Source organism: Dichotomopilus funicola (assembly GCF_033296635.1).
Source record: "Dichotomopilus funicola strain CBS 141.50 unplaced genomic scaffold C8A04scaffold_16, whole genome shotgun sequence".
NCBI classification, from domain to species: Eukaryota; Fungi; Ascomycota; class Sordariomycetes; order Sordariales; family Chaetomiaceae; genus Dichotomopilus; species Dichotomopilus funicola.
The window spans coordinates 207125-233496 of NW_026944037.1; the positions used below are offsets into that span (position 1 = coordinate 207125).

General features: G+C 55.4%; 7 protein-coding genes across 7 annotated transcripts; 5 read left to right on the forward strand and 2 right to left on the reverse strand.

Annotated features, from left to right (window-relative positions):
- Positions 1–199: 199 nt before the first annotated feature.
- On the forward strand, positions 200–4238 carry C8A04DRAFT_35845 (uncharacterized protein; the record flags this gene model as incomplete). The annotated part of the gene is made up of 5 exons (XM_062783322.1): positions 200–894; positions 958–1677; positions 1761–3547; positions 3623–3862; positions 4018–4238. 5 exons carry the CDS (start codon positions 200–202, stop codon positions 4236–4238), a joined length of 3663 nt encoding a protein of 1220 aa, XP_062638724.1.
- A 1249-nt stretch (positions 4239–5487) lies between these two features.
- Positions 5488–6825, forward strand: C8A04DRAFT_35846 (CDP-alcohol phosphatidyltransferase-domain-containing protein; the record flags this gene model as incomplete). Its single annotated transcript, XM_062783323.1, has 2 exons — positions 5488–5795; positions 5880–6825. The coding sequence occupies 2 exons, from the start codon at positions 5488–5490 to the stop codon at positions 6823–6825; spliced, it is 1254 nt and encodes a 417-aa protein (XP_062638725.1).
- An 801-nt stretch (positions 6826–7626) lies between these two features.
- C8A04DRAFT_26862 (uncharacterized protein) lies at positions 7627–8982 on the reverse strand (the record flags this gene model as incomplete). The annotated part of the gene is made up of 3 exons (XM_062780077.1): positions 7627–8143; positions 8331–8620; positions 8854–8982. 3 exons carry the CDS (start codon positions 8980–8982, stop codon positions 7627–7629), a joined length of 936 nt encoding a protein of 311 aa, XP_062638726.1.
- Positions 8983–11869: 2887 nt separating this feature from the next.
- On the forward strand, positions 11870–13588 carry C8A04DRAFT_10700 (uncharacterized protein; the record flags this gene model as incomplete). The annotated part of the gene is made up of 1 exon (XM_062776684.1): positions 11870–13588. The coding sequence occupies one exon, from the start codon at positions 11870–11872 to the stop codon at positions 13586–13588; it is 1719 nt and encodes a 572-aa protein (XP_062638727.1).
- A 1216-nt stretch (positions 13589–14804) lies between these two features.
- On the reverse strand, positions 14805–17104 carry C8A04DRAFT_26864 (SUR7/PalI family-domain-containing protein; the record flags this gene model as incomplete). The annotated part of the gene is made up of 3 exons (XM_062780078.1): positions 14805–15345; positions 15412–16828; positions 16918–17104. 3 exons carry the CDS (start codon positions 17102–17104, stop codon positions 14805–14807), a joined length of 2145 nt encoding a protein of 714 aa, XP_062638728.1.
- Positions 17105–19177: 2073 nt separating this feature from the next.
- C8A04DRAFT_35850 (putative aarF domain-containing protein kinase 1) lies at positions 19178–21500 on the forward strand (the record flags this gene model as incomplete). The annotated part of the gene is made up of 3 exons (XM_062783324.1): positions 19178–20049; positions 20171–20688; positions 20800–21500. The coding sequence occupies 3 exons, from the start codon at positions 19178–19180 to the stop codon at positions 21498–21500; spliced, it is 2091 nt and encodes a 696-aa protein (XP_062638729.1).
- A 2845-nt stretch (positions 21501–24345) lies between these two features.
- C8A04DRAFT_35851 (uncharacterized protein) lies at positions 24346–25968 on the forward strand (the record flags this gene model as incomplete). The annotated part of the gene is made up of 2 exons (XM_062783325.1): positions 24346–24791; positions 24870–25968. 2 exons carry the CDS (start codon positions 24346–24348, stop codon positions 25966–25968), a joined length of 1545 nt encoding a protein of 514 aa, XP_062638730.1.
- Between the last annotated feature and the right edge of the window lie 404 nt (positions 25969–26372).

Below are 26372 nucleotides of genomic sequence, written 5' to 3' on the forward strand. Positions count from 1 at the left end.
CTTGAACACCCCCCCCCCCCTTCTCTCCCCAATCCACGACTTGCCTGAACCGGCAGTTGATCCCGATTACCCACCTCACCTTCCCGTCCCCCTCTCCTCCTTTCTATTTTCCCTTTTTTTTAATTCCCGCTCGACTGGATCTCCCGATTGGTTTATCAACCAATGATGCAGTGGGCCAATCTTTAATTGTTTGACCGTCATGGATCGCCGCAGCTCGTCCCAGCGTCCGGCATCTCGGAAGCCGCTGGGCGATGCAGCACAGCGCCTGAATTATACCGCAGCGTCACGCGCTAACCGCCGCCAGCACCGGGCTGGAGACGTCGAAAACCACATCCTGGTCGAGCCTAAGAGCAGGCAGCATGGCAGTTCCAACCCTACCATTACTGTCAACAATCCGGCAGCGGAGGATTATAGCCAGCGCGATCCGGCCCGGGCCCCGGCGTCAGCAGTGCCGGCTGTGCCGGTTCCTGTCGATTCGCGTTTGATTCCCGCTCCTCAAGACACCCGGGGAGAACCAGATACTCGGCGCGTCTCGCAATTTTCCAACGTCTCGTCTACCGCGTCCAGCACACGCCAACTCAAGACACACATCGGCCCATGGCAGCTCGGGAAGACGCTGGGTAAGGGATCGTCGGCTCGTGTCCGCCTGGCCCGGCATCGCGTTTCCCACCAGCTGGTTGCCATCAAGATTGTAGCCAAAAGCACTGCCTACATGACCCAGGCTGGCAGCCTAGCGAATCTAGACAACATCGACTACAAGAACCTGAACACTGTAGCCGATGGGGGTCTCCGCAGGATGCCTCTGGCGATTGAGCGGGAGGTAGCCATTCTCAAGCTCATTCGTCACCCAAACATCATTGAACTCCTGGACATTTGGGAGAACCGATCCGAGATGTAAGCCTCATGTACCCCAAAAGTTGACCTTTCTCTTTGCCTTGGTCACTAACACTCTTGTAGCTACATGGTCACCGAGTATGTCGAGAAAGGAGACCTGTTCGAGTTCATCAACTGGCACGGCCCGCTCCAGGAAGAGGAAGCTATCTTTTACTTTCGTCAGATTATGACTGCCCTCGACTACTGCCACTCGTTCAACATTTGCCATCGGGACCTCAAGCCCGAGAACATCCTGCTCAAAGCGAATGGGCAGATCAAGATCGCCGATTTTGGCATGGCAGCGTTGCAGCAGGATTCCACTCACCAGCTCCGAACTGCTTGTGGGAGTCCTCACTATGCTGCCCCAGAGTTGCTCCGTCATCAAGTGTACAAGGGTTCTGCCGTGGATATCTGGAGCATGGGCGTGATCCTGTTTGCCATGCTGGCAGGCTGTCTTCCGTTTGACGAACCGAACATGGAAGCCATGTTAGCCAAGGCCAAGAAGGCGGACTACAAGATGCCCCCACAGCTTACTAGAGAGGCGAAAGATCTCATCAAACGGATTTTGGTGGCGCAGCCCACTCATCGTATCGTCATGAAGCAAATGTGGCGACATGCTCTCATCAGGAAATACGACTATCTTGAGCAGTACCAGGCCTGGGAAGGCATGTCCGAGACCGTGTTAAGCGACATCCGCAGCGACCGCATCCCGGACGAGATAGACATCCAGATCCTCCGCCAGCTGAAAGCTCTTTGGCACATGTACTCGGAATCCGCCCTGGAAGAGAAGCTCCGGCAGGAGAAGTGAGTTATGGTGGCTTTTAGCAATGCATGATCCGTGGAACATGACAAGAATATGTGCTGATGAATCAAATCCCTCACGCCAGGCCGAACGATCAGAAACTCTTTTACTGGCTTCTGTACAGCCACCGCGAGGCCCAGCTAGAGAACTATAACAACAACGTGCCAATCTCCAAGAGCGACTTTCATCACCTCAAACCACCCAACTGGGCTAAACGGGTTTCCACTTGTCAATTCACGAAGCCCGGCAAGAATGGCCATACTCGGACCATTTCTCGTTTCACAGTAATCTCTAATGTCCCGGACGTGGACGAAGCCGGTACCATCCGGAGCTACGATCCGTACAATGCATCTCGTGTACCTTGCGGTCCACAAGCGAGCCATGCCAAAATTGTCATCCACCGCAGCTCGCCGAACCCGAGTGTGGGCCAGTCCCCAACCAGCGTCTCACACTCGTACCGCTCGTACCGCTCGGGGTACAGTTCCCTTCGCCAGCGGGGCGGCCCAGGCTCACGACGTACTGGCACCACTGGCCAGTTGAGCTCGTCATTGGCCACCATGAGTTCTATTCGCAGCTACCAGAGCAACCCCCGTGTCCGGGCCAATAATCGTTCCAAGCGTTCCGTGGACTTTTCGAGCATCCGGAGTCGGAGCTACCGCCACCGCAATGGTCATAGCCGTCGTGCCTCGGTTGCGTCTCCGGCTAGCCTCGCAGGAGATGCCTCCCAGATCGACCGTGCTACTTTATCGTCTCGTGGCCCGGTGAATGAGCCGCCTACATATAAAGTTACGACCACTCGATCGATGATCGACATCGGCGACACAACGAGTGATACCTTCTTCTGGACTGAGGAGCTCGAGCAGCTCGGCCACCGCATCGCCCGTGATTGTGATGAGGCTTTCCGCAGCTCACTTCTCTTGCCGGAACCTGATGAAGTTGGAGGTCGTTCCCGTGAGACCAGTCCCCTCGCTTTGTCCCTGGGAACCCTCCCTGTTGTTCAGGAATGCCCGACTCCTGGACTAGGAGCTGCCCCTCGTCCGTGGGATAACAGGCCGTTGCCGCCCGTCCCATCGCGGGATACCGTCTCGCCTTTGTCGATTCGCAAGGCCGTGCCTGGGCAAGCTGAGCCTACTTCATCGTCGGCGCGATCACTCCAGGTTCAGTCCAACAGCTCCAATAGAAGCATTATAGGTCCGGACCGCCGAATTGTTTCCGAGCCGACGTATGACCGCCCAAGGGGCGATGCGAGACAACTGCCTTCAATTTCTGAGAACACGCCGGGCGACCGCCAGAAGCGCTGCGAAACGAGACGAGGCTTCGTTCCTGAACCCTTGAACACCCCTGTGCGTGTTGAGCATCAAGCTTTGGACTATTTGGCGCGGGCTGAGAACACGATCCGAGTGGTCAACTCTCCTTCCGCACTGGGAGCTCATTACTATCCGGTGCAAGTTCCCGAACCTCTAAACGTTCGCAAAGCATCCAAAAACAACAACGGTGCTCAGGCCACAGCTGGCTCCTCTGCCCAGAACCAGGAAGGACGGGTGAACTCTGGTTCTCAATATCAGCAACCGGACACCATCGCCAATGGTCACGATGTCAATACTGTAGCCCCTCAGAAGAGGGTCTCGTCTTGGTTCCGACGTTCCTCCAAGGAACATGCTAATGTCCCCATTTCTACCGCTGCAGCCGGTACCGATGACCATGGCAACGCATATCATGACAGACGCGTGCCGTCGGATGGCGGCAGCAGTCTCAAGCGACCCAACTCGAGGTCTACCGACGACGTGTCAGGCCGACATCCGCAAAAGAAGAAGTCCTTTGGGTTTGGTTTCTGGAAGGGCAGCAAAGAGGAGGCCAAGATGTCACTTGCAGGTGAGTAATGCTGTTCAGCTGGCCGGAAATACAAGGACACGGGCGTCTTTGCTAACTTGGTGTGTACGACGACAGACTCCGATCCCGATGACATGCGCCGAAACGAGAGGACCAAGAAGAAGAACAGGATGAGCAAGGAATCTCGGATGATGAGCAGCATCTGGTCTGAGAGCGACGGCAGCATCCGCAAGATCGAGGTCCAGCAGAACTGGTTGGCTCGTCTCTTCCACATCAAGCCTGCCATCCGCTATCTTTGTTTTAATATTTTCAAGAGACGCGCCCGGCAGGAGGTCGCTATCTTACTCCGAGAGTGGCGTAAGTATGGCATTCGGGATGTGGAGGTTGACAAGGAGCGCAATGTCATTTTTGCTCGAGTGGGCTCCAAGAACTGTAAGTTTTCCTTTCCTAATCTCGGGCATAACATTTGCAGGATCCCATGGTTACTAATGGTTTTTTCCTCTCTCTATTAGATCTCAATCTCAAGGAGGTGGCCTTTGCCGTTGAGTTGATGACAGTCATTGAGCACGGAAAGCGGAACCACCTTAGTATTGCGCGCTTTACGCAGGAGAAGGGCGCAGCGAGCAGCTTCCACAGGGTGGTGGACGCGATCAACTCCTCGTTCGGCGCTCGCTCCCTGCTCGTCACTGACAAGCGGAAGGTCAATATGATGATCAAGACGCTGAATTCTTGAAGGTGATGGATGAAAACTGCTTGATGGCGTTTTCGTCATGAATGAGTTTGGGGGGTTTGATGATTGGTTCTTGGAGTTGAGGGAACCATTTTCAGGGGTTACTTGGGCAGTTGTCTTTTCTGAAAAGGAGAGATAAGGAAGGCGATTTGGGAATGCCAGCTAATTGCTCGGTTGGCCTAACTCGGTTTTGGGTTGGGCGACGGCACGGCATGGCTTTGTGTCTGCGGTCTATCCCTACTTACACCTACTTGAGTTCAACGACTCGGGAGTTGGTTTTCCTGCCTTGGAACATACCTGTATATCTGTACTGGTTGGTTGGCAGATGGACTGGGAAAGGATACGACCCGTTTAAGCCTGTGGTTTCCTTCCCACGGTTGCATGTTCCCGTTGTATGTCTGCGCGTGGCGTTTGGTATGGAAAAAGGCGCATGGTAGGGGGTTTTCCATCTGGGGAATTGTGGATTATTTATCAGTCAATGGCGGGAGGAGATGACTGGTCATGGGGAGAAAAGTTCTTAGTGTAACCAGTAGTTATAATCATTTGAGAGCTAATTGCATCGTGTCGTGGATGCTGCTGAATTGTTAAGCCGAATAAGTTTTATTAGGTGCATCGCAAGCTGGGAAGTGTTATGACGTTCCATGTCCTACACCCCGGCTCCCCGGCTTCGTTATCGATAAGGAAATAATAAGTTGACCAAAAGCCCCATTGCCAACACAGCAAAGTGGAGATAAACTTCGAAAGCCCTTCGTCAGAACTCATTGAGGAAATATCTGATGCATCCTTGTTCAAGGGTAGTTGATATTTGAAATTCAGATGATATTTTTTCGTTCGGCTAGTCATTGTGATGAAGGGTGGGCAGAAATTGTAGTGTTGCTTGGAATGACGTTTTTTGTTAGCTCGCTTTGTCGCGTGTAATTAAAGAAAGAACCAAGGAAACGCGCCAAGCGACCATCGCTATGAGAGCTCGGCCAACTTGACGTTGACAGCCGATCCACCCACTCCAACTCTGCGACTCTCCATTCCCCTCCGTTTCTTTCCTCTGTCTTTTTCTGCCAATCTAGACGGATAACGAAGCTTCTGTCGAGCCTCAAAAACTATCCCTACACCCTCGGTATATAATAGCACAACAACCGCACATAGGACGAACTAGGGAAACACCGGACCCCAAGCCAAGGCCTTGTCGAAGCTCCGAGAGCCCCGAATCCAAATCCCGAGATAACCACGACCAACACCCCGCGCCGTCGCCGCCATGGTCTACGTGCGGCAGGAATACCTGCCCAATTTGCGGCTATACAAATACTCGGGCGTTGACCACTCGTTGCTGTCGCGCTACGTGCTCAAGCCCTTCTACACCAATGTCGTCATCAAGTGCTTCCCCATGGGCATGGCCCCGAACCTCATCACACTCTCGGGCTTCACCTTCGTGATCGCCAACTTCCTGACGCTGCTCTGGTATAACCCGACACTTAGCCAAGACTGCCCTTCCTGGGTTTACTACAGCTGGGCTATCGGCCTCTTCCTGTACCAGACCTTTGATGCGGTAGACGGGACACAAGCGTAGGTTTAATTTTCTACCCTTCCTCAACCCCGCCAAGGAGGGACTGCAGCATCGCTAACCGGTACACCTTTTCCCTTTCACAGCCGACGCACCCACCAGTCCGGCCCACTCGGCGAGCTCTTCGACCATGGCGTCGACGCCCTCAACACCTGCCTCGAAGTCCTCCTCTTCGCCGGCGCCACCAACATGGGCCAAAGCTGGAAGACCGTAGCGACCCTCTTCGCCAGCCTACTCACCTTCTACGTCCAAACCTGGGACGAATACCACACCAAGACCCTCACCCTGGGCATCGTCAACGGGCCCGTCGAGGGCATCCTCACCGTTGTCGCCGTGTACGCCCTGACCGGCTTCCTCGGCGGCGCCTCCTTCTGGAGCCAGGGCATGCTCTCCACCGTCGGCGTCCCCCAGTCCCTCGCCGGCCAAACCATCCCCGAGTTCCTCTACAACATGTCTTTCACCGACTGGTACATGGTCCAAGGCACCGTGGTGCTGGTCTTCAACACGGTCGAGTCAGCCCGCAACGTGATCCGCGCCCGGCGCGCCCGTGGCGACCGCTCGCGGTACGCCCTTGTCGGTCTCCTCCCCTTCTTCACCACCTGGGCCCTCATCGTCACCTACCTGTACCTGCAGCCCACCATCCTGCACGCACACCTGATACCCTTCGCCATCTTCGCCGGGTTGGTCAATGCCTACTCCGTCGGCCAAATGATCACGGCCCACTTGGTCAAGCTGCCGTTTCCCTACTGGAACGTTATGGTCGTCCCGCTGGCGGGTGGCGTGATTGACTCGCTGGGTCCGGTTTTGTTGCAGCATGCTCCTGTACCGTGGCTTGGGTGGCCTTCGGCTTTAGGTGACGGGGTGTACCAGGTGGCTTTCATGTTCTGCATGCTTGGCATGGCTGTTGGTGTGTATGGCAGCTTTGTGGTGGACGTTATCGTTACCATTTGCGATTACCTGGACATTTGGTGCTTGACTATCAAGCACCCGTGGGTGGAGGGCCAAGAGGAGGCGGATAAGAAGAAGCAGTAAGTAAGCGGGCTTCGGCTTCTGCCTCCGCCTCCGGGGCGGGGATAAAGAACAGGTGTTAGAGCTGGGCTTTTCGATGCATGTCCGACAAAAAAGGGGGGCCAGTGCCCATGGCGGCGAGTGCTTTAGGTTGTGGGTAATTATTTTCAACGCCATGGACGGCATATTAGGGGGCTGGGGATGGGGAGCATGGATGGATGGTATATAGAACGGAATGCGCCCTATCAGCGAGGCGTACAACGGGTGGTCTTCTCTTTTTTTCCTACTTTTGAATTTCTCCTCTCTGGCTGGTCCGCTCAAGTATTCGGATACCCTTCCGGAGTTCCTGGAAGTTGATGGCTGTGATAATCCAAACACAAATAGCTAGCTGTAAATGATCAAAGTGCTGGAGTTGAAACCTGCTAACACTAAACTAAACACATTTAAAACAACCTGATGTACCAAATGACAGCCCTTAGCCCCATATGGTACAGTACAAGGGAGAATCAGAAGAACTTGGGCGGTTCTAATGACCGCAATCCCTTATACTGGAAGCCAACGGGGCCTTGGACGAATCATCCATCCCGTGTGTTCATGCACCGTTTCCAAGCGCTCCATTTCCAAAAAAAAACGCCAGACATAGCAAGGCAAAAAAGATTCCCAAAAAAATAACAAGTTATGTCTTCCAAGACAAATCATCCAAGTCGTGAGTCCTCGCTTGCTCGCTCTTCTTACCTTGTGTGTTGCGCGTATCCATCGTGTCTCCAGCAGCTAACATTAACATGAAAACCGCTAAGCGATGAAAGGCTCGGTAGGTTACCTTGCTTATATCAACTCATCGCTGTTCTCCCCCACGCTCTCCTCAATGGCTTGGAGAATGGCGCCCTCCTCAAACACAGGTCCCTGGCCATCACACTTAGCCTGGGACCTCAGCCGCTCACTGACCACGCTAACATCGACAAGCCCCCGTTTGAACAGCTCGTGGTTGACAATAACTCCCCACGCGGCGCCTGCCGCAAGCAAACGCTCTCCCTTCTCGCTCGTGACTATCCTGTGGCTGGGTGACTTGTTGGCATGGCCCTGGAGGACGTTGCTGTAGAAGTCGGTGGGGCTGTACTGCATCGGGCCGGTGGTGGTGGGTGCGGCCGCAGCGGGCGACCCGGAGTTACCGCCGGCCATCGATGTCGCTCGCAGGATCTCGTTCTCGGTTTCCATCTTTTGCAGGTCGCGCTTCAGGCGCTCGTTCTCCGTCGCGGCCTCGGTCTGTGCCTGCTCGAGATTGTGTAGCCGGCTTTCGAGATCCTTGACATGGCGTTCCTTGCGTTCTCGGAATGCACGTTGACTGCGGGCGTTCGGTTAACTCCGGTCACGAAACCACATCAAGAAATATGTCGGTACAAGGCTAGAGGGGAAGGGGGGAGGGTGGTGTGGGAAGGAATCCAAAGGGAAAGGGGGTGTGAGAAGAAAAATCGGTGATTGGGGGGATCGGTGATGGGAACGGCAAGATAAGGTTGACGGCATGTACATACGCTGCACGGTTCTGGGCTTTCCGCCTCGATTGGGCCGGGGTCAGGTCATCCTCCTCGGAGTTCGAGCCCTGCCTACGGCTCGCATCGAGGTCGTCGGAGTCGTTCTTTGTGATCTCAGAGGTGGGACCAGACTGCTGGGCAGTGCCGCTGCCGGGGACTCCCGCAGCACCGAGCTGTCCCGGCGGCGTCGGTGGCCCCGGAAAAGCTTGTCCAGCATTGAATCGGACATATCCATCGTAGTTTTGATACTGTTCGGGAGGAATGCCGTTGGGATATCGCTCAAATATTTCCTGAGTAATGATTGTGTAAGCCTCTCATCCTGCAGTCAGATGCGCGCTACTGGCCCCAGGAGCAATCGAAAATGCGGAGTTTGGCTCCCAAGCAAGGTACCGAAAAGGTCTCGCGATTGACTGCCGAACGAGAACAAAAAGCGAAAGGGAGGCCCCTCGTTGGATGATTCTCGTTGCCAATTTTCGCGATCCACCAACGATTCCACGGTGAGGGTAAAGAGAGCGCAACCTACCGGAGGCGACGAGGTTTTGAAGTCCTCTGAGGCTACGGAGTTGGAATGCGAGGGAGTTAACGGGACTTGGGGTCCCATGAACTGGTATGGCGGGGCGCCAGGGAAAAATGCATGTTGCGAATAATCCATGATGCGATATTTGTTTATTTCGTCGTCGTCGTCTCTCTCACAGCTGGGAGCTTAACAAGAAGATGGAAAGGAGGACGAACGGGCGGCTTCGAGACGGGAGAATTGGATCAGACAAACGCATGGAATTCCCCCGACCACTGAATCAGATGGGACGCCGCCAGCATGGGGCCTAGGTGAATCTTTAGGCTTGTCAACCGCCCCAACAGCGAATTGGTTTAGGGGGTCCACAGCAACAGGGCAGACCGGCCCATGCAGGGCTTAGTGAGACTGCAGCGACTGGCGAGGCCTTGGCCTTTCCAAAGACCAGATGGGGAGAACTTGGAAGTGCAGGTGGGGTTGACGTGACAGGGCAGGAAGGTTGCTGTCCCAGCACCACGTCTCCGCATCCCGTCTCGACCCCCATTCCCCTCGATGCCACCTTGAACCCGGAACCACGATTGTGGAGAGTGCGATGCGATTATAAATAACATCCAGCAGCGGGGGTGAATTCCACCCACCCCAAAAATGTCGAGCGTTGGGGATATTGCCCTCTTCGTTCGCATGACCTCTCCCAACAACGACCGCTCCGGTAACTATCCTTTTGTGTTCGATCTCAACCCGGGGCGCCTCCTCCGCGCCACACGCAGCAGGGACACCAGAGCAGAACACACGCAATCGAGCGTTACGCGAGACACGGCAGGGCTGCTTGAGCGACGCCGCAGCGGTCAGGTGATGAGTGAGTGATGATCCAATTCAAGCCTAGGCCATCTCCGAATCACACGTTGCGGTCAAACTCCGGTCCGAGGGACCTACCAGGGGCGGGCGACGAAGCTGAGAAACCGACGACTGCTCACAACCACTCCTGGTTCCGTGGCCATCTCTCTCACAACAAGCGACAAGCATTACCGCAGTACTGAAAATCACTGGGTGAAGTCCAGTATAGGCAGTAGAGATCCCTTTGCTAGTGCGAGTGATCGTACCTTGAAAGCGTATTCCAACCGCTCAAGACGACACGGTAATTGCTGAGGAGCGGCAAGAGAAGCGGCAAGAGAAGCGAGATGCAGAGCAGCACGTGTCATGCGCTTTGACAGGAAGCTGAAGGGACTTGACGCCTCTCTCGACCGCCATCCGTGGCCCCGCTAGCGAATTGCCTTGCGATGAACTCCGACTCGAGGGCGGGCGATCGCCAGTGAGGACAGCTCATGGGAGGCCGCGTCGAGGAAGGGAAGCCCCGGCAGTCTCCGCTGATACCGACAAACGCTTACTCTGTCAGCTGGGTTAGGTATTTAGTCATGGGCGCCGAACGGTACCACCCAATGGCATAATTTGGCCGCGAGAAAGCCAACCTAATCCCAACTTCCCCAAGGGATCGGTCTTGGGGTCTCTTGGATGCCAGGCCCTTGCGTGTCTACTGTCATTCGTTTAGCGTGTCGTCTTGTTCGAATTAACGCTATTCCGAAAACGTTACCAATAAATAACTAACCCTCACTTGTTTACAAGACGGTGGTCGAGCCGATGTCCCCGATGATCCCATAATACGCCTAGCAAAGGGGATTGTTCCCCTGCGCCATTCGCGGCGGCAGCCCATGCTTCTTGCCATGAATCCAAAGCCGTTAAAGTCTCAACATCGTTATAAATAATCCAGAAAGCCGGTGATGCGGTTTCTCGACTTGACCAACGGTTTATGATAGCGTAAGCGCCATGTTGTCGCTAGTGTGAGGGAAATGCGGCCTGCTGAAGGTATCAGTCAGTACCTGGATTGTTCTAGGCGAGAGATTCTAGTTGTGGGCATCTTTTTTTGCGTGAGAATCCTCACCTGCTATGACTTTCCGTCCAACAACAATTTGCTAACCTCCAAACTGCCGCCCAGACACCTTAGCCTTGGGTTTCTTGAGGAAGACTGCCCTTTGTCTGCTGTCGTTAGGCAAAGTAGATTCTGTTTTGGCCGAGGTGACTACCACCCTACTGCAGCTACCTTCGTCCGAACCCAAATCGGGTATTGACTGTTCGTAACGACAGAGACGAGGTACTACCCGGGACCACGCCACTGGGAGGTCGATGGAAGGCCGGTGTGCCCACCTTCGGGATGTTGAACCGAGCCGAAAGATAGCAAGTCATGTGTTTTTGATCCGGCCGCTGAGGTGTTGTTGTTTGATAACCCAATACGCCAGGTCTTTTATCGGGGAAGCAAGCTGCTAGCCTTGTGACTATCACATCATTGCTGCAAGTGAGGTGGTCTGAGGCCGAAAAGCCCGTTGGGCAACTCGCCTTCAGTATGGTTCTTTCTAGTTTGCTGCATGTTGGTGTTTTTGTCATCATTGTGCAAGCCTACAGTGCGTCAAGCTTCAAACAAGGGCTGGATGGAAGGAACCATAAACCCGCGATTTGGCCGAGTTATGGGTGATAGGGAAGGTGCGCCTTCCTCTTATTTAGCTGCGAACAACCTTCCTTCCCTTTCCCCAAACATTTTACACCAAACCCCCCCTCCCAGACCTTCTTTTCCGAGAACCTTGAATGGGGAATTTTGTGTTCCTCGCTTGCCGACCTAGCTTCCACCGCTGGGAAGGTCAGTCCGAGATTCTTCTCACCTTCATTCATCTGCCTCTATTTGGCGCTTTTGGAAGCATCCAGTCTTCGCCGGATTGCGGCTTCTGTCTTGTTGGTCTCTCGAAGCGACAGGGCCAGCGGTACAAGCTTGTTGGCCGACATCTCGCACCCGCCTAGGTCATGTTTCGTGACCATTCGGCGGCTGCCCGCCCGCTGCGGCCTTCTGGTCTGGGCAAGGAGGAGCCTCTCCAGGCGTCTCACGGTACGCATATTTTCTCCCAGCTTTCCTTCTTAGTTCCTCACTCTTCTTAATCTTTCCCAAATCTTCTTACTTTCCTAGCCGCTTCTGTGGGAGGGCAGCATGTGGTCTAAATCGCAGCTTCCACCGGGAGCATTCTGCTTCCCGACTCCCTGCAACCGCACTTCATGTTTTGCCCCAGCATTCTTGTTCTTGAGAGCGCTCCATTCTAACCTGACGATAGCTTCATCGACGCCCGCGGGCCCAGCGAGGCAACCGACGTATAACACTGTTGGATCAGTTTACGATCCGAAGGTTTCAGTCCCCCTCCAAGCACCCGCTCGCCGCTCGCGAGCGCAGCGGCACTTGCAGGATATTCAGATTCCACCCCGGGGGGACTTCGCCGGGTTTTCCGCCTTACTGTCGACGCTGTCTTTAGGTGACCAGGCCCCGCCGTCACCCCCAACGACGGCATCCATCCTCCAACAATACTCGCCGCTGCAACAGAACTACGATCGAGCCGCTACCCCGGTCCAAGGCGGAGGGTTCGAAAGTACCGCATCAGGCGGGTACAGCATGGCAGCCTCCAACATCAGATCAGGAAACCTACCATCACCCTCGGGATTTAAGACTAGTGGTGGCGCCACCGATCAGAATGAACTAACCTCGCGAATCTCCACGAGGGGGCTTAAGAGCTTGGCGTCCTTCCTCAATCCCATGCAAAAGGCCGCCCAGGATGCATTGGAAAGAGCTCGCGTCGCGATCCCCGGACCTAGCCGCCCAGGCACGCCCTCCTCACTCTCGCCTTCGATTCCTGACTTACCCAAGGACCGATTTTCCAACAACTATGGCACCAGGCCGGCTTTGGCATGGGCACCTGAACCCCTGAAGGCCGGCCCGCCCGGCCAACGAGCATTCAAACCTACAACAGCGGGCTCTGGGCCAAAGTTATTCCATGTTGGAGACACGACTTCAGAAACCTTCTACCCGTCCAAGCGGCCCAGCGGACTTCATAATCTCGGTACTGGCACGATGAGTACACTCGACGGTCATAATGAGACGGACACCGAAGGTTATTCGATTTCTTTGGCGGGCGACAAGGGACACCACGGTTTCGTGTCACGTCCCGAGTCTCATCCACTTGGCCTGGTGCCTCGACCAGAGTCGGGTGTGTCTGAGAAGGCTCACAAGTCTCTCGAGGACAACAAGCGGAAAGTGTATGACACTCTGCCTTCTGACAGGGTGAAGCAGTACTTCCCGAATGGCTTCCCTTCAAACTATGACGGAAGGCACATGCCCATTGCCGATGATTGGGAAACCAAATACCTTAAGAGGCAAGAACCGTTTGATGATTGGTACACCAAATGCCTTGGTAGACAAGAAACATTCGACGAATGGGCCACCAGAGCCTTTGACGCCGGCACAGAGCGTCTAGTTAAGAGCATGGAACAAGTTGAACGGGACCACAATTACCCCCGTTTAGGGGACAATATTGGCGTGATTGGTGGAGAGCGCCAGCGAGCCCGTGAGCGCCTCCTTGAACCGGTGGGTGCGGATGGGAAAGTTCAGCCCCGCAAGCTCACACAGGAGGACATCGACGAGATGAGTGAGGCGGAGGCTGCGGAGCCTCTGCTTGATATGGCGCTTAGGACGTTGTCGAGCCATAAGCCGGGCAGGAAGCTGGATAACCCGACCAACAACTACTGGGCCAACCGCTTCGTGCCGGCGGACGATGCCTGGATCGACACCAGCGGGAATGGCAACATGAGCTTCTTCGACGAGCCCGAGAAGGTGCGTTTGAGGGAGCAAGAGGGGGCTAGGAAACATCAGTGGGGTTACTGATGCTCTTGGGTTTTTCTTTTCTTGGGAAACCGAGCCATCTATTTCGGCACCATGAAACCATGGAGCTAGCATTTGGGACATGGCGGCAGCAGTCAGGCTGGTTATGAACAGGTATTACGGTGGAGGTTGGTGCCCTACCTTATAGGACAGAGAAAAAAAGGGGGTAAGGGGGATGGGCGTACACACGGATACTTGTTTTGGACTCAGACTGGTGGCGAGCAGGACAATTGCGTTTGGAGACGTAGCAACGCTGCTTTGGACGGCTCCTTTTTCTCTTTTTGGCTGAACGACCTCCTCCGGCCTCACTGCCGAGGACTTTGTAGATTATCAACACGTTGCTTAGATAGCTACACAACCGCCTTGCAATCGTCAGCTCCCCTTGCTTGTGTCTGTGGAACATGTTGTGATGGTATTCACACTTGGGCGTTAGAACCTACCTAGGTACATACCAGGTAATGAGGATACCCAGTTCCAAACACGATCTTGCAACACACTACCTTAGCTCATCTGAATCCATCTTGCAAACTCTATTCCACGATTTATCAACAACGATTGGGTCAAGTGAGAATCACATACTGTACTTCACCGACCGGATTCCATGGCAAGTAGAATTAGAACCACTTTTAAATCACAACAACCCCCCCCGGGATATTTTAAATTGAACCCCTAGCGTATCACGAACGAAAGAAAGATGGTATGGTATTGTATATACGAGGCGGGCGAAGAGGAAGAAAGAAAAAAGGGGTTGCCACAAAAATAACGACAGAACAAGACAGAAAACAAGAAGAAGGCAACCGACCACCAAAGGAAGTTGGGGGTGGGAGAAAAAAAGAAGAAGAAACAAAACGCCCTTCGCCTTGGACCAACCAACCAAGCGGCTCGCTGGTTAGGTAGTTTAGCTTAACAACATGCCCGTCTTAGCCTAGCCTAGCCTAGCCTAGCCTACGCTGCCCTGCCGCTGCCGCTGCTGCTGGTGCAGAATATGTAATGAAGAAAAAGAAAAGAAGATATTAAGGTCCCTTTTGTGAATTTGTTCGTCTGTTGCCGCCACTTCCCTTCCCGCTCTCTCTCTCTTCTATCTTCCCCGAGAGAGAGACAGATAAACTCCCTTCTTCCTGGATTTATTTTACGTAGCCGGCGGCGGTGGCGATCACCGATGCTGGCGTGGCAGAAAATGACTCCTTGACGGGTAAGCGCAGTCCGGCACCATGACCACCTAAGACCTGGATGCACCGCCGCGACTGGGAAGTCCGAAATCAGGGTTGGAATCGAGAAGGAGGTCGGTTGGGTTGGGTGCTGCTGCTGCTGCTGGCGCTGCCGCCGCGGCGGGGGGCAGTGGCCGTCGGGGCACGGCTGTTCTTGTTGTTGATGTTGGTGGTGGGGGTTGTGCTCCTCTGGTGTGTGGGAGAGGGAGAGGTGGTGGTGGGGCAGGATTCCAACGTGGGTTCACGCCTCGTTGGGAGATGGAGGTGAATGTGGAACGTTCTGAGGCCGCGGGACTAAGGGAACCCTGCGGGGGAGGAGCGTCCTCGTAGGCGTTAGTCGCGGTGCTGAGAGCGGCCGTCGCGGGTTTCTGGACCTGGGCCGGAACAGAGGAGGAGGGCTCGGCGAAGCGGGGGTCCACGTCTTCGTAGTACTCACCAGCGGGGGGGGCGGCCGACTGCTGTGGGGGGCGGCGGGTGTTCAAGGGGGAGGGCACGCGGGGGGAGTTTCCGCTCAGTCCTTGGGTCCATCCCTGGCGCGGCGGTACGTAGTTGCTAAGAAGAAGATGGTTAGAGAAGGTTATGTGTGAAGGGGGGAAGGGGGGACGGGTAGTGGCTTACTCTTCCTGGCTGTATTTGCTTGAGGTACCGCTCATGTGGCGGTCCGCCTCCGAAGTCCGAGCCTGTTGGAGGGCCAACATGCCAGCGACATCCGAGTCACTATCCCGGATGTGGTACTGCTGCCCAGCAGGCCCTTGACCACCGGCCGGGCGGTTGGCGGATGCATCCATCTCGACCGCCCGGGGAGGGTCGACGCTATCGTCGATTCCGGGGAGGGGAGGGGGAGACTCAGCCCGGGGAAGCTCCTCCCTGCTCGGGGTATAGGCCTCGTAACCGCTAGATGAGAGGTTGGACACAGATTGATAGCCACCCGAGGCAGACGATGGGCCGGGCGATAGTCCTGCACCATGTTGCCCTGCTCCGTAAGGACCCGGAGGCGGGCCACGTCTGTCATATGGGCCTTGTGACCCTTGGTAAGTGGGCGGGGGCGGAGTACGCCCGCCCCTCATGGAACCGCCGCCGTAACCACGCGGAGGGGGTCCGTAGCCTCCCCGGCCGCCGGGTGAACCGTAACCACCACGACCGGGCGGCCCATAACCACCACGTCCACCAGGTTGGGGGCCATAACCGCCATAACCACCGCCTCGACCGGGGCCTGGGTAACCGCCACGACCGCGGTACCCGCCAGCAGGCACAGGGCCGCGAGCCGGCGAGCCAATGCGCTCAATCGAGCCCGTCCTGATGGGATACCCATCTTGGGCGGGTAAGGGGTTCCCATACTGGTCGCGAGTGCCAGGGGTAGTCGACATGGCACGCAGTGCCACGCCGTCGACTGGATTGGAAGCGTCGTTTCCGTAGGTTGTTTGGTCCGAGTTGAATCTGCCATGCGACCTGCTGGACGGACTCCGAGCTGCAGTTAGGGGGATTCTCTCGTCACTGCTCTGGTCGTCTCGTTTGTCGAACGAGGCGAACTCGGGGAGTGTATCGGGGCCGCCATTGGCGCCGCTGACAGTAGGAACGGTTGGGGAAAAGGCGGAGGACGAAGCCACAGGCGCGGTGGATTCCTGGGCTTGTCGGTTGTAGTAGTTTTCGCCGCTCATCTCGGCATTCTGTGCAATGCGCTTCTGCCTCGCCTTCCTGCCGACCACGGTCCTCCGCATGGCACAAGCGACCAAGCCACTAAGGGCAACAAGAATCGTAGCGGCAAGGACGAGGTACGAGCCCCAGGCGATATGGGGGACAAAGAGGAGAACATCGACCAGGAAGCTCAGGAGAGAGATGAGGAAGTTGAGAATGCCAACGATGAAGAGCACAAGGAGGTACTTGGGCGAATGGGATGGGCTGTGGAAATGAGCGACAACGGCGAGGACGAACATGACCAGCGTCAGGGCGCCGGCGACTGGGTGGACGATAAGAAGGCTGGAAAGAGTGGAACGGGTGTCCGCGGAGAGGGTGAAGTCGGAGGCGTGCAGAGAGTCTGTGTCCAACTGGTCAGTTAAGTCTTTCGGGTGACAACGCAGGAAGAAAAGCGTTCGTTAACTGCCGGTCGAGGGACGAATCACTTACGGACATCATATCCGATCTCAATGGGGGTGCAGCCACTTGAGCTGCAGTACCCAAAGACGCCAAAGTCGATTCCTTCCCAGCTACCGAGGGGGATAGCGCTGATAATAGGGGTCGATATCACCGAGAGCAAGAGCAAAACGAAAGCCGCAAACAGCAACACCGACAACGGTGTCGCAGGGCGTAACATGGTGGCGTTTGGAGTTCACGGCGCACACGGCCGCCTGTCGTCGTGTTGGAAGAGTAAGGCCAACGTCTTCAAGACGCGGCGGTTCGGTAGGAAGCCCGACGACGCGGGTTACAAAGGATGGTACTCTCGTCGTAGACCGGGTGGTGTTGTTATGGTTGCACCGCGTGGGTTTGACGTGGAATTGTTGAAAGGTGGGCGGCACTGCCGAGACGAAACATGGGAGAGGAGCGAAGGTGGGGGGGACAAGTTGTGTGTATCGCGATTGAGTCGCTTCGGCGTGTCGACGATGTGGTCGATTTAGGCCATCGTAGTCGATATCCGCTTTGGCTGATCGCGGATTTCCCTGGAAGAATGAGCGGCGGCGAAGGCTGACGCTCGACGCATGTAGTGCAATGCGCTGGTGGTGAGGCAACGAAGACGACCTGAGGTAGGTGGGAGCGCGGGAAGGAAATGCTAGGGGGCTCACGAATCCAGAAGCGTGGGGCCGGGGACGAGTGGTGTGGACCGGGGCCTGGCTCCCATGCATTCGTTGCAGGGAGATGGACGAACTTGCAGCTTTTTAGCGTCGGGTGCTTTGCATGGGGAAACCCCACTCATTCTCGCGTGCGTCGGCCAATCATGCCGATAGGCCTGAATGCAGTCCCAAATTTGCGAGCAGTGAGCTCCGCCACAAGGGGACACGACAGACGGGACGAGAAATCAAAGTTCGCCTTTGCGAGGGTCGTTCAAGAGAATTGGGATCCGGGAAACCCAGCATTGTCCTTCCAAGTATCGTATTATTTACGAATACTAAGTAGCTATACATTTGTTCAGGTCATCAATCGGTTCTCTGTAGCCGAGGGCAGGAAATGACACGGACGGATGATCGGCCCAAAGAAGACAGACGGAACTTTCAACCGTCGTTCCACTTCTGCAAGGCCCGGCGCAACGCGTAACGGGCCGCATGAGCATCTTTAGAACGGTGCGACAAAATCTGCCAACCACACACATACCAACATCGTTTGTTTGAACACACAACGGGAGAGTGTTAAAATTGATGCCACAGCAAGTTACGAAGTATCTCATGTGGGTGTTGATTCCGATAAGTTAGTTGTTTCGGGCGCGGTTCCACCACTCCACCTATCTGAGACCTTTTTGCAGATCGGCCCTGGACTTGACGGACGGCGGGGCTCCCTTGTTCTGGTGATGTCAACACCCGATGTCATCGCACGAGAAACACTTGAGCTTTCCGAGGGATGGATCTGCCGGGAGGCTGGACACAGAGGCGCTGAGGGATGATCTCGCATATGTGTAGATAATTACCAGGTACGAATAAAGCTATCACAAATATCTCAACCTGCTGGCGCTCTCCCAATACCTTTGTTTCAATTGCTCGCAGGCTTTCGGCCCTCTCCTACATAACTCACTTGACGGCGAACCGTTCCCCGTTGCTACGACTTCCTCGCGCGGCGCTCGCGACACTAGTGTAACATGTTGGTCAACCTCCGGCTAGGAACCTCAACAGCCGCAGTCCGAACGTATGTTTGGCCGTCAATCTCATACATACTATCATCCGGCTTCCACTTTTTTTTTTCAGTTCTTGGAAGGGGGGGATAACAAGATATCAACGGCTGTCCGGGCTTGGCTTTTAAGATTAACGTGAAGGGCAATCCCACGCTCAACCGCATCGAATGGGTGCTTGGCTCCAAGCTTGTTTCAACCACCCCCATTGGCGCCGAGACGCCTGGATTTTGTCATTCGGATATCGGACATCCTCTGGCTCTAATAAGTTGCTTCTTGTTCGTTAGGTCACCCTGCTGGGCCACCGTTCGTATCAACCTGGTGGGACCGGACGGAGCGGCAAAAAGTGGGGCGTGATCTTGACCTGCAAGCCCGCGTGCCCGCTTGCCCGTCGTCAGCGACGAAACTCCGAGACATTGTCATCCTGCCTCAAGCCTCGCTCGATCCCTCCTTTGACCCAACGTTCACCACCGGATTCGATTGTCCCCGCCCGATAACCTTCATAATCACAATGGACTAAGTTACCAGTAACCCCCTTCGAGCGAATCTAAGCCCTCGCATGCCCCCCAAAAAATGTGGCATCCCGGCCTAGCTCGCGTGAGCCGTCGACGGCTCACCTCCTTACCATTACCATCACCGTCGACAACGACAACGATGCTGCTGCACCCGCCCACCTGCATCCGCGCACACACCTCGTCACTCCCAACCCTGTACCGCCATCTATCCTCCACCCCCCGACGCCTCACCCCCCACCCATCCTCCGGCGGCGGGCCCTTCGAACCCCTCCGTCCACCCTCCCCCTCCTCTCTCGGCGCACCCCGCGCCGCCCGCAGCTTCCACCGCACCCGCCGCTGGGGCCGCCGCCTGTTGATCCTCTCCGCCGTGCTCGGAACAGGCTACCTCGTCGACCGCCAGGTGTACGCCTCGGGGATCGCTCGCTCGCTGCGCACCTTTGGCACGGGCCTGCGTGTCGCGGCGGATTATAAGCTTAACTTTCGGCCGGATCCGTTGCCGATTATTGGGAGTGGCGGGGCGGATAAGATTCCGGAGCTGCACCGGCGGAGCGCGGAGAGGCTGTTCGATTTGCTAAGGGAGAATGGGGGGTTGTATTTGAAGATTGGGCAGGCGATTGCTATGCAGAGCGCGGTGCTGCCGCCGGAGTTCCAGAGGATGTTTGCGCGCATGTTTGATGATGCGCCGCAGGACGAGTGGGAGGCGGTGGAAAAGGTGATAAGGGATGACTTTGGGGGAAGGAGTGTGGAGGAGGTGTTTGGGGTGAGCTTTGCGGGGGTGGAGGGGAAAGGGGTTATGGAGCGGACGGCGAGGGCGAGTGCGTCGGTTGCTCAGGTGCATTGGGCGCGGTTGCCGGATGGGCGGGAGGTGGCGGTTAAGATTCAGAAGCCTGAGATTGCGAAGCAGATTGGGTGGGATTTGTGGTCTTTCAAGTAAGTCTTTTTGTTCAGTGTCCTCCCTTGGTTGTGGACGCGGCGTCCGGGTTCCGTTTCTGCACCTGCTTGTATCCAGAAAGGCAGTGACTGTTTTGCTAACGCTACTACTTACTCGCAGAGTGGTTATGAAAGTATACACCTGGTGGTTCGATTTACCATTATATTCCCTCGTACCATTCATCACCGAACGGTTACTGCTCGAAACCGACTTTGAAAACGAGGCCAAAAACTCAGAAGTAATGCGTGATCTCGTCAACAACGAGCCTAGTTTACGAGGGAGGGTCTATGTCCCTCCCGTATACCCAGAACTTAGCTCCAGGCGTGTCCTCACTACGGAATGGATCGAGGGCGTCCGACTTTGGGATAAAGAAGCTCTCACCCAATCTTGGCGGGGTGGTTACGGCAAGGGGTCTATGGGCGTGCATGGCGCCCAGTTAGACCCTCCCGATATGGCGGCGATCCGCCGAGAATTAAGAGAGAACCCGCACAGCCAGAAACTGAAGCCGGAACGGACGGAGTGGCGAGGGCCCCGCGGGAAAGGAGGTCTAGGTGTGTCCAAAAAGGAGGTTATGACGACCATGGTTGATCTATTCTCGGCCCAGATCTTCAAATGGGGTGTCGTCCACTGTGATCCTCGTACGTTTTATCCTCCCGGGACTTCCCGCACTACATACCTCTTGTTTCGTATTGTTCGCTTGTTTAATTTGTTTGCCGCGATGCACTAACGTTACCTTCTACTTTTTACAGACCCTGGCAATATCTTTATCCGGCGGTTACCCAACGGCCTGCCCGAGCTCGTGTTAATCGACCACGGGCTCTATGTGTACATGAGCGACAAATTCCGGCACGAATACGGAATGTTCTGGAAGGCCCTGATGACCTTCGACAACAAGAAGATCGCCGAGATCACCCAAGAATGGGGTATCAAAGCCTCGGACCTGTTCGCATCGGCCACGCTCATGCGGCCGTACGAAGGCGGCGATCAGCAGCTGCAGAGGGACCTCATGGCCTCGACGGAAGACGGCAGGACGGCGAGCCAGAAGCACTACGAGATGCAGCGGCGGATGAAGCAAGGCATCCGCGACATGCTGGCGGACGAGGACAAGTGGCCAAAGGAGCTCATTTTCATCGGCAGGAACATGCGCATCGTGCAGGGCAACAATGCCTACATGGGCTCCCCGGTCAACCGCATCAAGATGATGGGTGAGTGGGCGAGCCGGTCGCTGTTCCAGGATCGCAACCTGCCACTCCGACAAAGGATGGTCAACATCTGGCAGCATCTGCTGTTCAAGACCGTTTTGTTCCTGTCGGACATTGCGTTTTACTTTTTCCGACTAAAGCAATTGCTTGGCCGGGGAGGTGGTTTGGAAGACGAGATGGAGGCGAGGTTGAAGGATGTGGCAAAGGAGTTTGGTGTTGAACTTCAGCACGATGTTTTCGAAGGATAGGGGGGGGTAACGACTTGATCATGAGCGGCTCGGGACGACGACTGGCATGGTAATTAATGAAATCTCCACACACACTTTTGTTTTCTGTATAGTAGTGTACATGTAGTACCCTCCCAAACCTTAGATCTAGACAAATAGATGGATACCCCCGGTCTTACATCTCAACTTTGACTCCTATCTTCCACGAGACGATTTGTGGCTTTGAGGATGAGGGATATTTCGGGTCTGATCTAACTAACTATAGTTAACTGCTTCGCTGCACATATCTGAGCACAATTGTTGTGCCAGTTGCTTTCTGCGGTTATGCAGGCGCTGTGCTTCGATCCCTGGAACCCCATGCCCGCGTAAACCGACCGTTGGATCTGTCACTTCCAGAACATGTACTAAATTGGTAAGATCTCACCTGGATTCTTATCCAGGCTCGTCTTCGGCTGCCGGCTAAGATGTCCCTGCAGGGTGGTTTGGGAGTGAATCTGCCTTTCTGGGCAGCTTGCTGGCCATTGTGTGGGGCAAGTCGTCCTTGTTTGAATTTGAAACAACGCCAAACTCGATTCCATGACCCCACCAATCCGACCCAGCCCGGGGTAAGAAATTGGAGCGTTGCAGCGCAGGTTTTTCATCGACTTCCAACCCGGGACGCTCTTGTGTTTCCCAAAACACCAATTCTCAAGGCTCATGTGAGAGAGATGTTGTGATAGCATCCATCTCGGTGAAATTTTGCGTCGTGGAGGACAATGTGTTGCTGGGGAAGGACATTCCTCAAGGCCCCGCCTAAAAGTCTCAGACTGTGACCCCGTTACCCTGTTTCCCCCTGGCTAACTTCGCGAGTCGCAGGGCGGATGCTTGCACGTGGCTTGTGGGACTTCAGGTGAACAACAACTTCCACAAGGGGACTGGGTCCACTCTATCTGTGTCAGGTGGCGTGATGCCGATATCTAAGTCGACTGCTCAGTCTGCTAATACAAAGTGAATGGATATTGGTCTCGATTCTTTGATTGTCCCATAGGACAACTCGCAGGCAAACAATACCGAGAGAAAGATGCGGCCGAAGGGGGAGGAAGAATTATTCCCATGGCGTGTGACGGCCAGGTTCTCCTCCGAGAGCGAATTGGCCGGCGCGTCCTCCAACGGAAGGTTGAGGTGGGATCCCGAACCATTGATTGGATAGCGCGTCTGACCAGCGGTCCAGGGCGCTGGTTTTGGCGCGCCGGCTGCAGTGGAAAGGGGCACGATGTGGGGCAAGGACTTGCCGGAAGTTACACCACTGCTGGGCAACTTTTTAACATCTCGGTGTCTGGCCAGAGCAGGCCCAGAGTGTCGCTGTCTCTCTGCTGAGAGGGATGATCTGGAAAAGTGAACAAGTGTTAGCGGAGGGCGTACGATGTAGAGCCAACGCAATCGGGCTCGACACTCGTAACGTATGCCAATGGTGATTCGGGCGACCCCGCGAACACCAAGTAACTGATATAACTGATATACCTGGTAAATCTAGAGTACGGGGGGGATCATTGGGGGTATTCCATGCCTCAAGGCGCCAGCAGACGGGAAGGTGCAGTTTTGCAACCTGGTGAAGAGTCAGAAGAGATGCCATCACCCTCGTCAGTTATGCTTGGCGGAACTGAATCCGTCAAGGATGCGAAGGGTGAGAAAGCGCAGCTTCGTTCCAGCCTTGGGTCCTGTCGGTTTTGTTTTGTCCCTGGTCTGGGTTGCGCTCCGCGAAGTACCTTTTTCGGCCGCTTCCCGGGGCAGGCTTGAAGCGCCGGGCCAATCTCACTCACCACGCGAGCGGTTGACTTGCCGTCTTTTTTTCCCTTTCGCGCCCCTGACAGAGGCATTCTTCTTTTTGCACCCCTCTCCATCATCTTCGAACGACCGTCCGTTGTCGTACCGCTGGTTTCCCTGGAGCCTTCCCGGAGGCTTCATCACCGCGCTTTTTGATTCCTTTCCGTACGATCGTTTTCGTCGCAGGCACTTTACGACCTGGTCTGTCACTCCCTCATTTTCTTTGCGCGAGCAAGTCTCCACTCAACATTATCCGTGTGCGACTCCTCGCTGTCTTCTGTCGTCCAAAGCTGCCAGGTAGGGCATAGCTGAAGCTCTTTTGGTGGTGAGAACCTGTGTAAGTTTTATTTTCCGCCGTCATCCCAACGGGATCTCGTTGGCGTTTTGTTTTGCTTGTCGCAACCGGACTCTGCAGATGTGGACCAGGATCACAGTAGGGGACGAGAAGCGCCAGTGGGAAGTCGCGTCTGTCGTGGAAGTCGCTCGTGATGTTGGCGCAACCGAAACTGCTAGTCGCGGGGTTTGCAACAATGTTCGCGGAGGACTGTCGATCTGGGGTGGTTGGCGATCGTCGTCGTCGCGATCAACCAAGAAGCCGGGATCGCAAGCAGCTAACACGTCATATTTAGTTTTCAGGAAAAACGAAGAGTGCTTTTGGGTCTTCACGCCGCTAGAAGAAGCATTCCGACTTACCCTCTTCGCCGATCCCCCGCCGACGCTCGCTTTGCAAGCGCCCACACAATTGATCGCGGGTCATCAGAGACCGGATAGTGCTCTCGTTCGCCCGCCCTCGAAACTGTGTTTCAAGCTTGGCTGTCCTCGAAGGTAAGGCACCGACCTACCGCGGCCCCGCGCCGTTGTTCTTTCCCGCGACCAATCCCTTCCTTTGCTAGCTTCTTTCCTCCTGCACAAGACTAATCGTATCCGACCCAGGTCCTAGCACACAACTCAAGCTGCAATTGCCCTCTTCACCTCACTCTCGCCTTCCGCCAGCGACGCACGCCTAGGTTTCTCACCTATGCGCGGCCGCTAGCCACATACCCAGGTCTATTTGGAACAAGAAATGTCGTCCCCGCCTCGTCGTTCTAGCCTCGGAATGTTACTTCGTCGCAGCAAGAGCAGCGACCTGAAAAGGCAGCAGGCTGCTCGGGAGCTGGAGCTCCAGCGCCAGCGTGATGCTATTCCTCGGTCCCCACCGCGCCTGCCCATTCTTTACAATGGCGCTCCTACACCTGGGCTAGGTCTCGGCAGTGATGCTCGTCCCGACTCCATCTCCATCGTTTCTGGAAGAGCCGACCAAATGGCGTCTGCTACACCCAGAGCTTCAATCGACCCGCCTCGCTCCGCGATCAGCCTCCAACACCCCCCGCTTCCCAACGGCGGCTTTGATCCTTACGCGGGGGCCGGCAGCATGGCGCATAGGGGCCGCTACAGCTACGCGAGCAGCGCCATCAGTACCATCAACAGCCCTAGAAGGGTTCGGAGGAGGAAGGATCCCACTCCCTTCAAGTAAGCCGCGCATATACCTACTTAGCTCTCTCTCTGCCCTTCAACCGAGACACAATGCTAACCAGTTTGTCTCCGCAGCATCCTCATCGTTGGCACTGCCAATTCGGGCAAAACTTCGTTTCTCGAGTTCCTCAAGACAGCGCTCGCTCTCCCCGCGAGGAAGCGGTCCAAGATTCCGTCCGATACCGATGAGCCCCCAAGGGTCGCCCCCTCCGGCAACTTCATCCCCCACTATCTGGAGACCGAAATCGACAGCGAGCGTATTGGACTAACGCTTTGGGATTCGGAGGGCCTGGAGAAGAATGTTGTGGACCTGCAACTCCGCGAGATGTCAAGTTTTCTCGAGAGCAAGTTTGAAGAGACCTTTGCCGAAGAGATGAAGGTGATCCGATCTCCCGGCGTGCAGGATACCCACATTCACGCGGTGTTCCTTGTCCTGGATCCGTCCCGCCTTGACCGGAACATCGCCGCAGCTAGAGGCGCGGCAACAAAAGGCCATCACAATGGAGGGAAACACTACCCTCATAGTCGCATCTTGGGCGGCTTAGATGAAGACCTGGATTTGCAGGTCTTGCGCACGTTGCAAGGCAAGACGACAGTTATCCCGGTCATCGCCAAGGCCGATACGATCACCACCAAACACATGAACATGTTGAAGAAGACGGTAGCGGAGAGCCTCAAGAAAGCAAATCTTGACCCGCTGGAAGCTCTGGGCCTTGACGATGACGACGACGACTCGGTTACCGATTCCAACAAGATCGATGAGGTAGACGAGGAACAGGTGTCCGACCCCAGCGACGAAGACGCTGTCATTGAAACCGACGAGCAGGACCCAGAGCAGCCTATCCCAGTCCATGGTTCTTCCCCCAAGTCCAAACGACTTTCCAGTGGCTCCCCCCGCCAGAAAAAGACTTCAGAAGATGACCAGAAGGAAGAAGAGGCCCCTTTCCTGCCTCTCTCGATCTTGAGCCCGGACATCTACGAGCCCGATGTTATCGGCCGGCAATTTCCGTGGGGATTTGCTGATCCGTACAACGAGCAGCACTGCGATTTCGTTCGGCTCAAGGAGACTGTCTTCAGCGAGTGGCGAGGCGAGCTTCGTGAGCTTAGCAGGGAGCAGTGGTATGAGGGCTGGAGGACGAGCAGGCTCAAGCAGGGGACCCAGCCTCGTCGGTGAAACTGTGCGGATGCTTAACTGGCCGTACCCGCTAGCCCTTTAGCATTCACTCGCCTTGTTGCAACTCCCGCACCCGACAACGCCAGCCGCCGATTTGGTGTTTTTTTTTCCTTCTTTTCCACTTTCCGCGTCCAGTCGATTGGACCTCAGATCGCGACGATAACATACCCATTTCAATTTCTCAACCCTTGTTTTTCTTTGCCCGACGTTGGTTAACAGCCCGCGACTCTTCATCCTAAGTCCCTCAACCTGGAGAGCCACGGCAGGTGTGTCACACACACTCCTCACCCTTCGACCGAGGCTCGGAAATCATGGGAATCATGTCTTTCTAAAATGTTGGCTTATGCCGCAGGCTCCGAACCAGCCATCTTATCTTCTTATGTACTACGTTTTCTTTTGATATG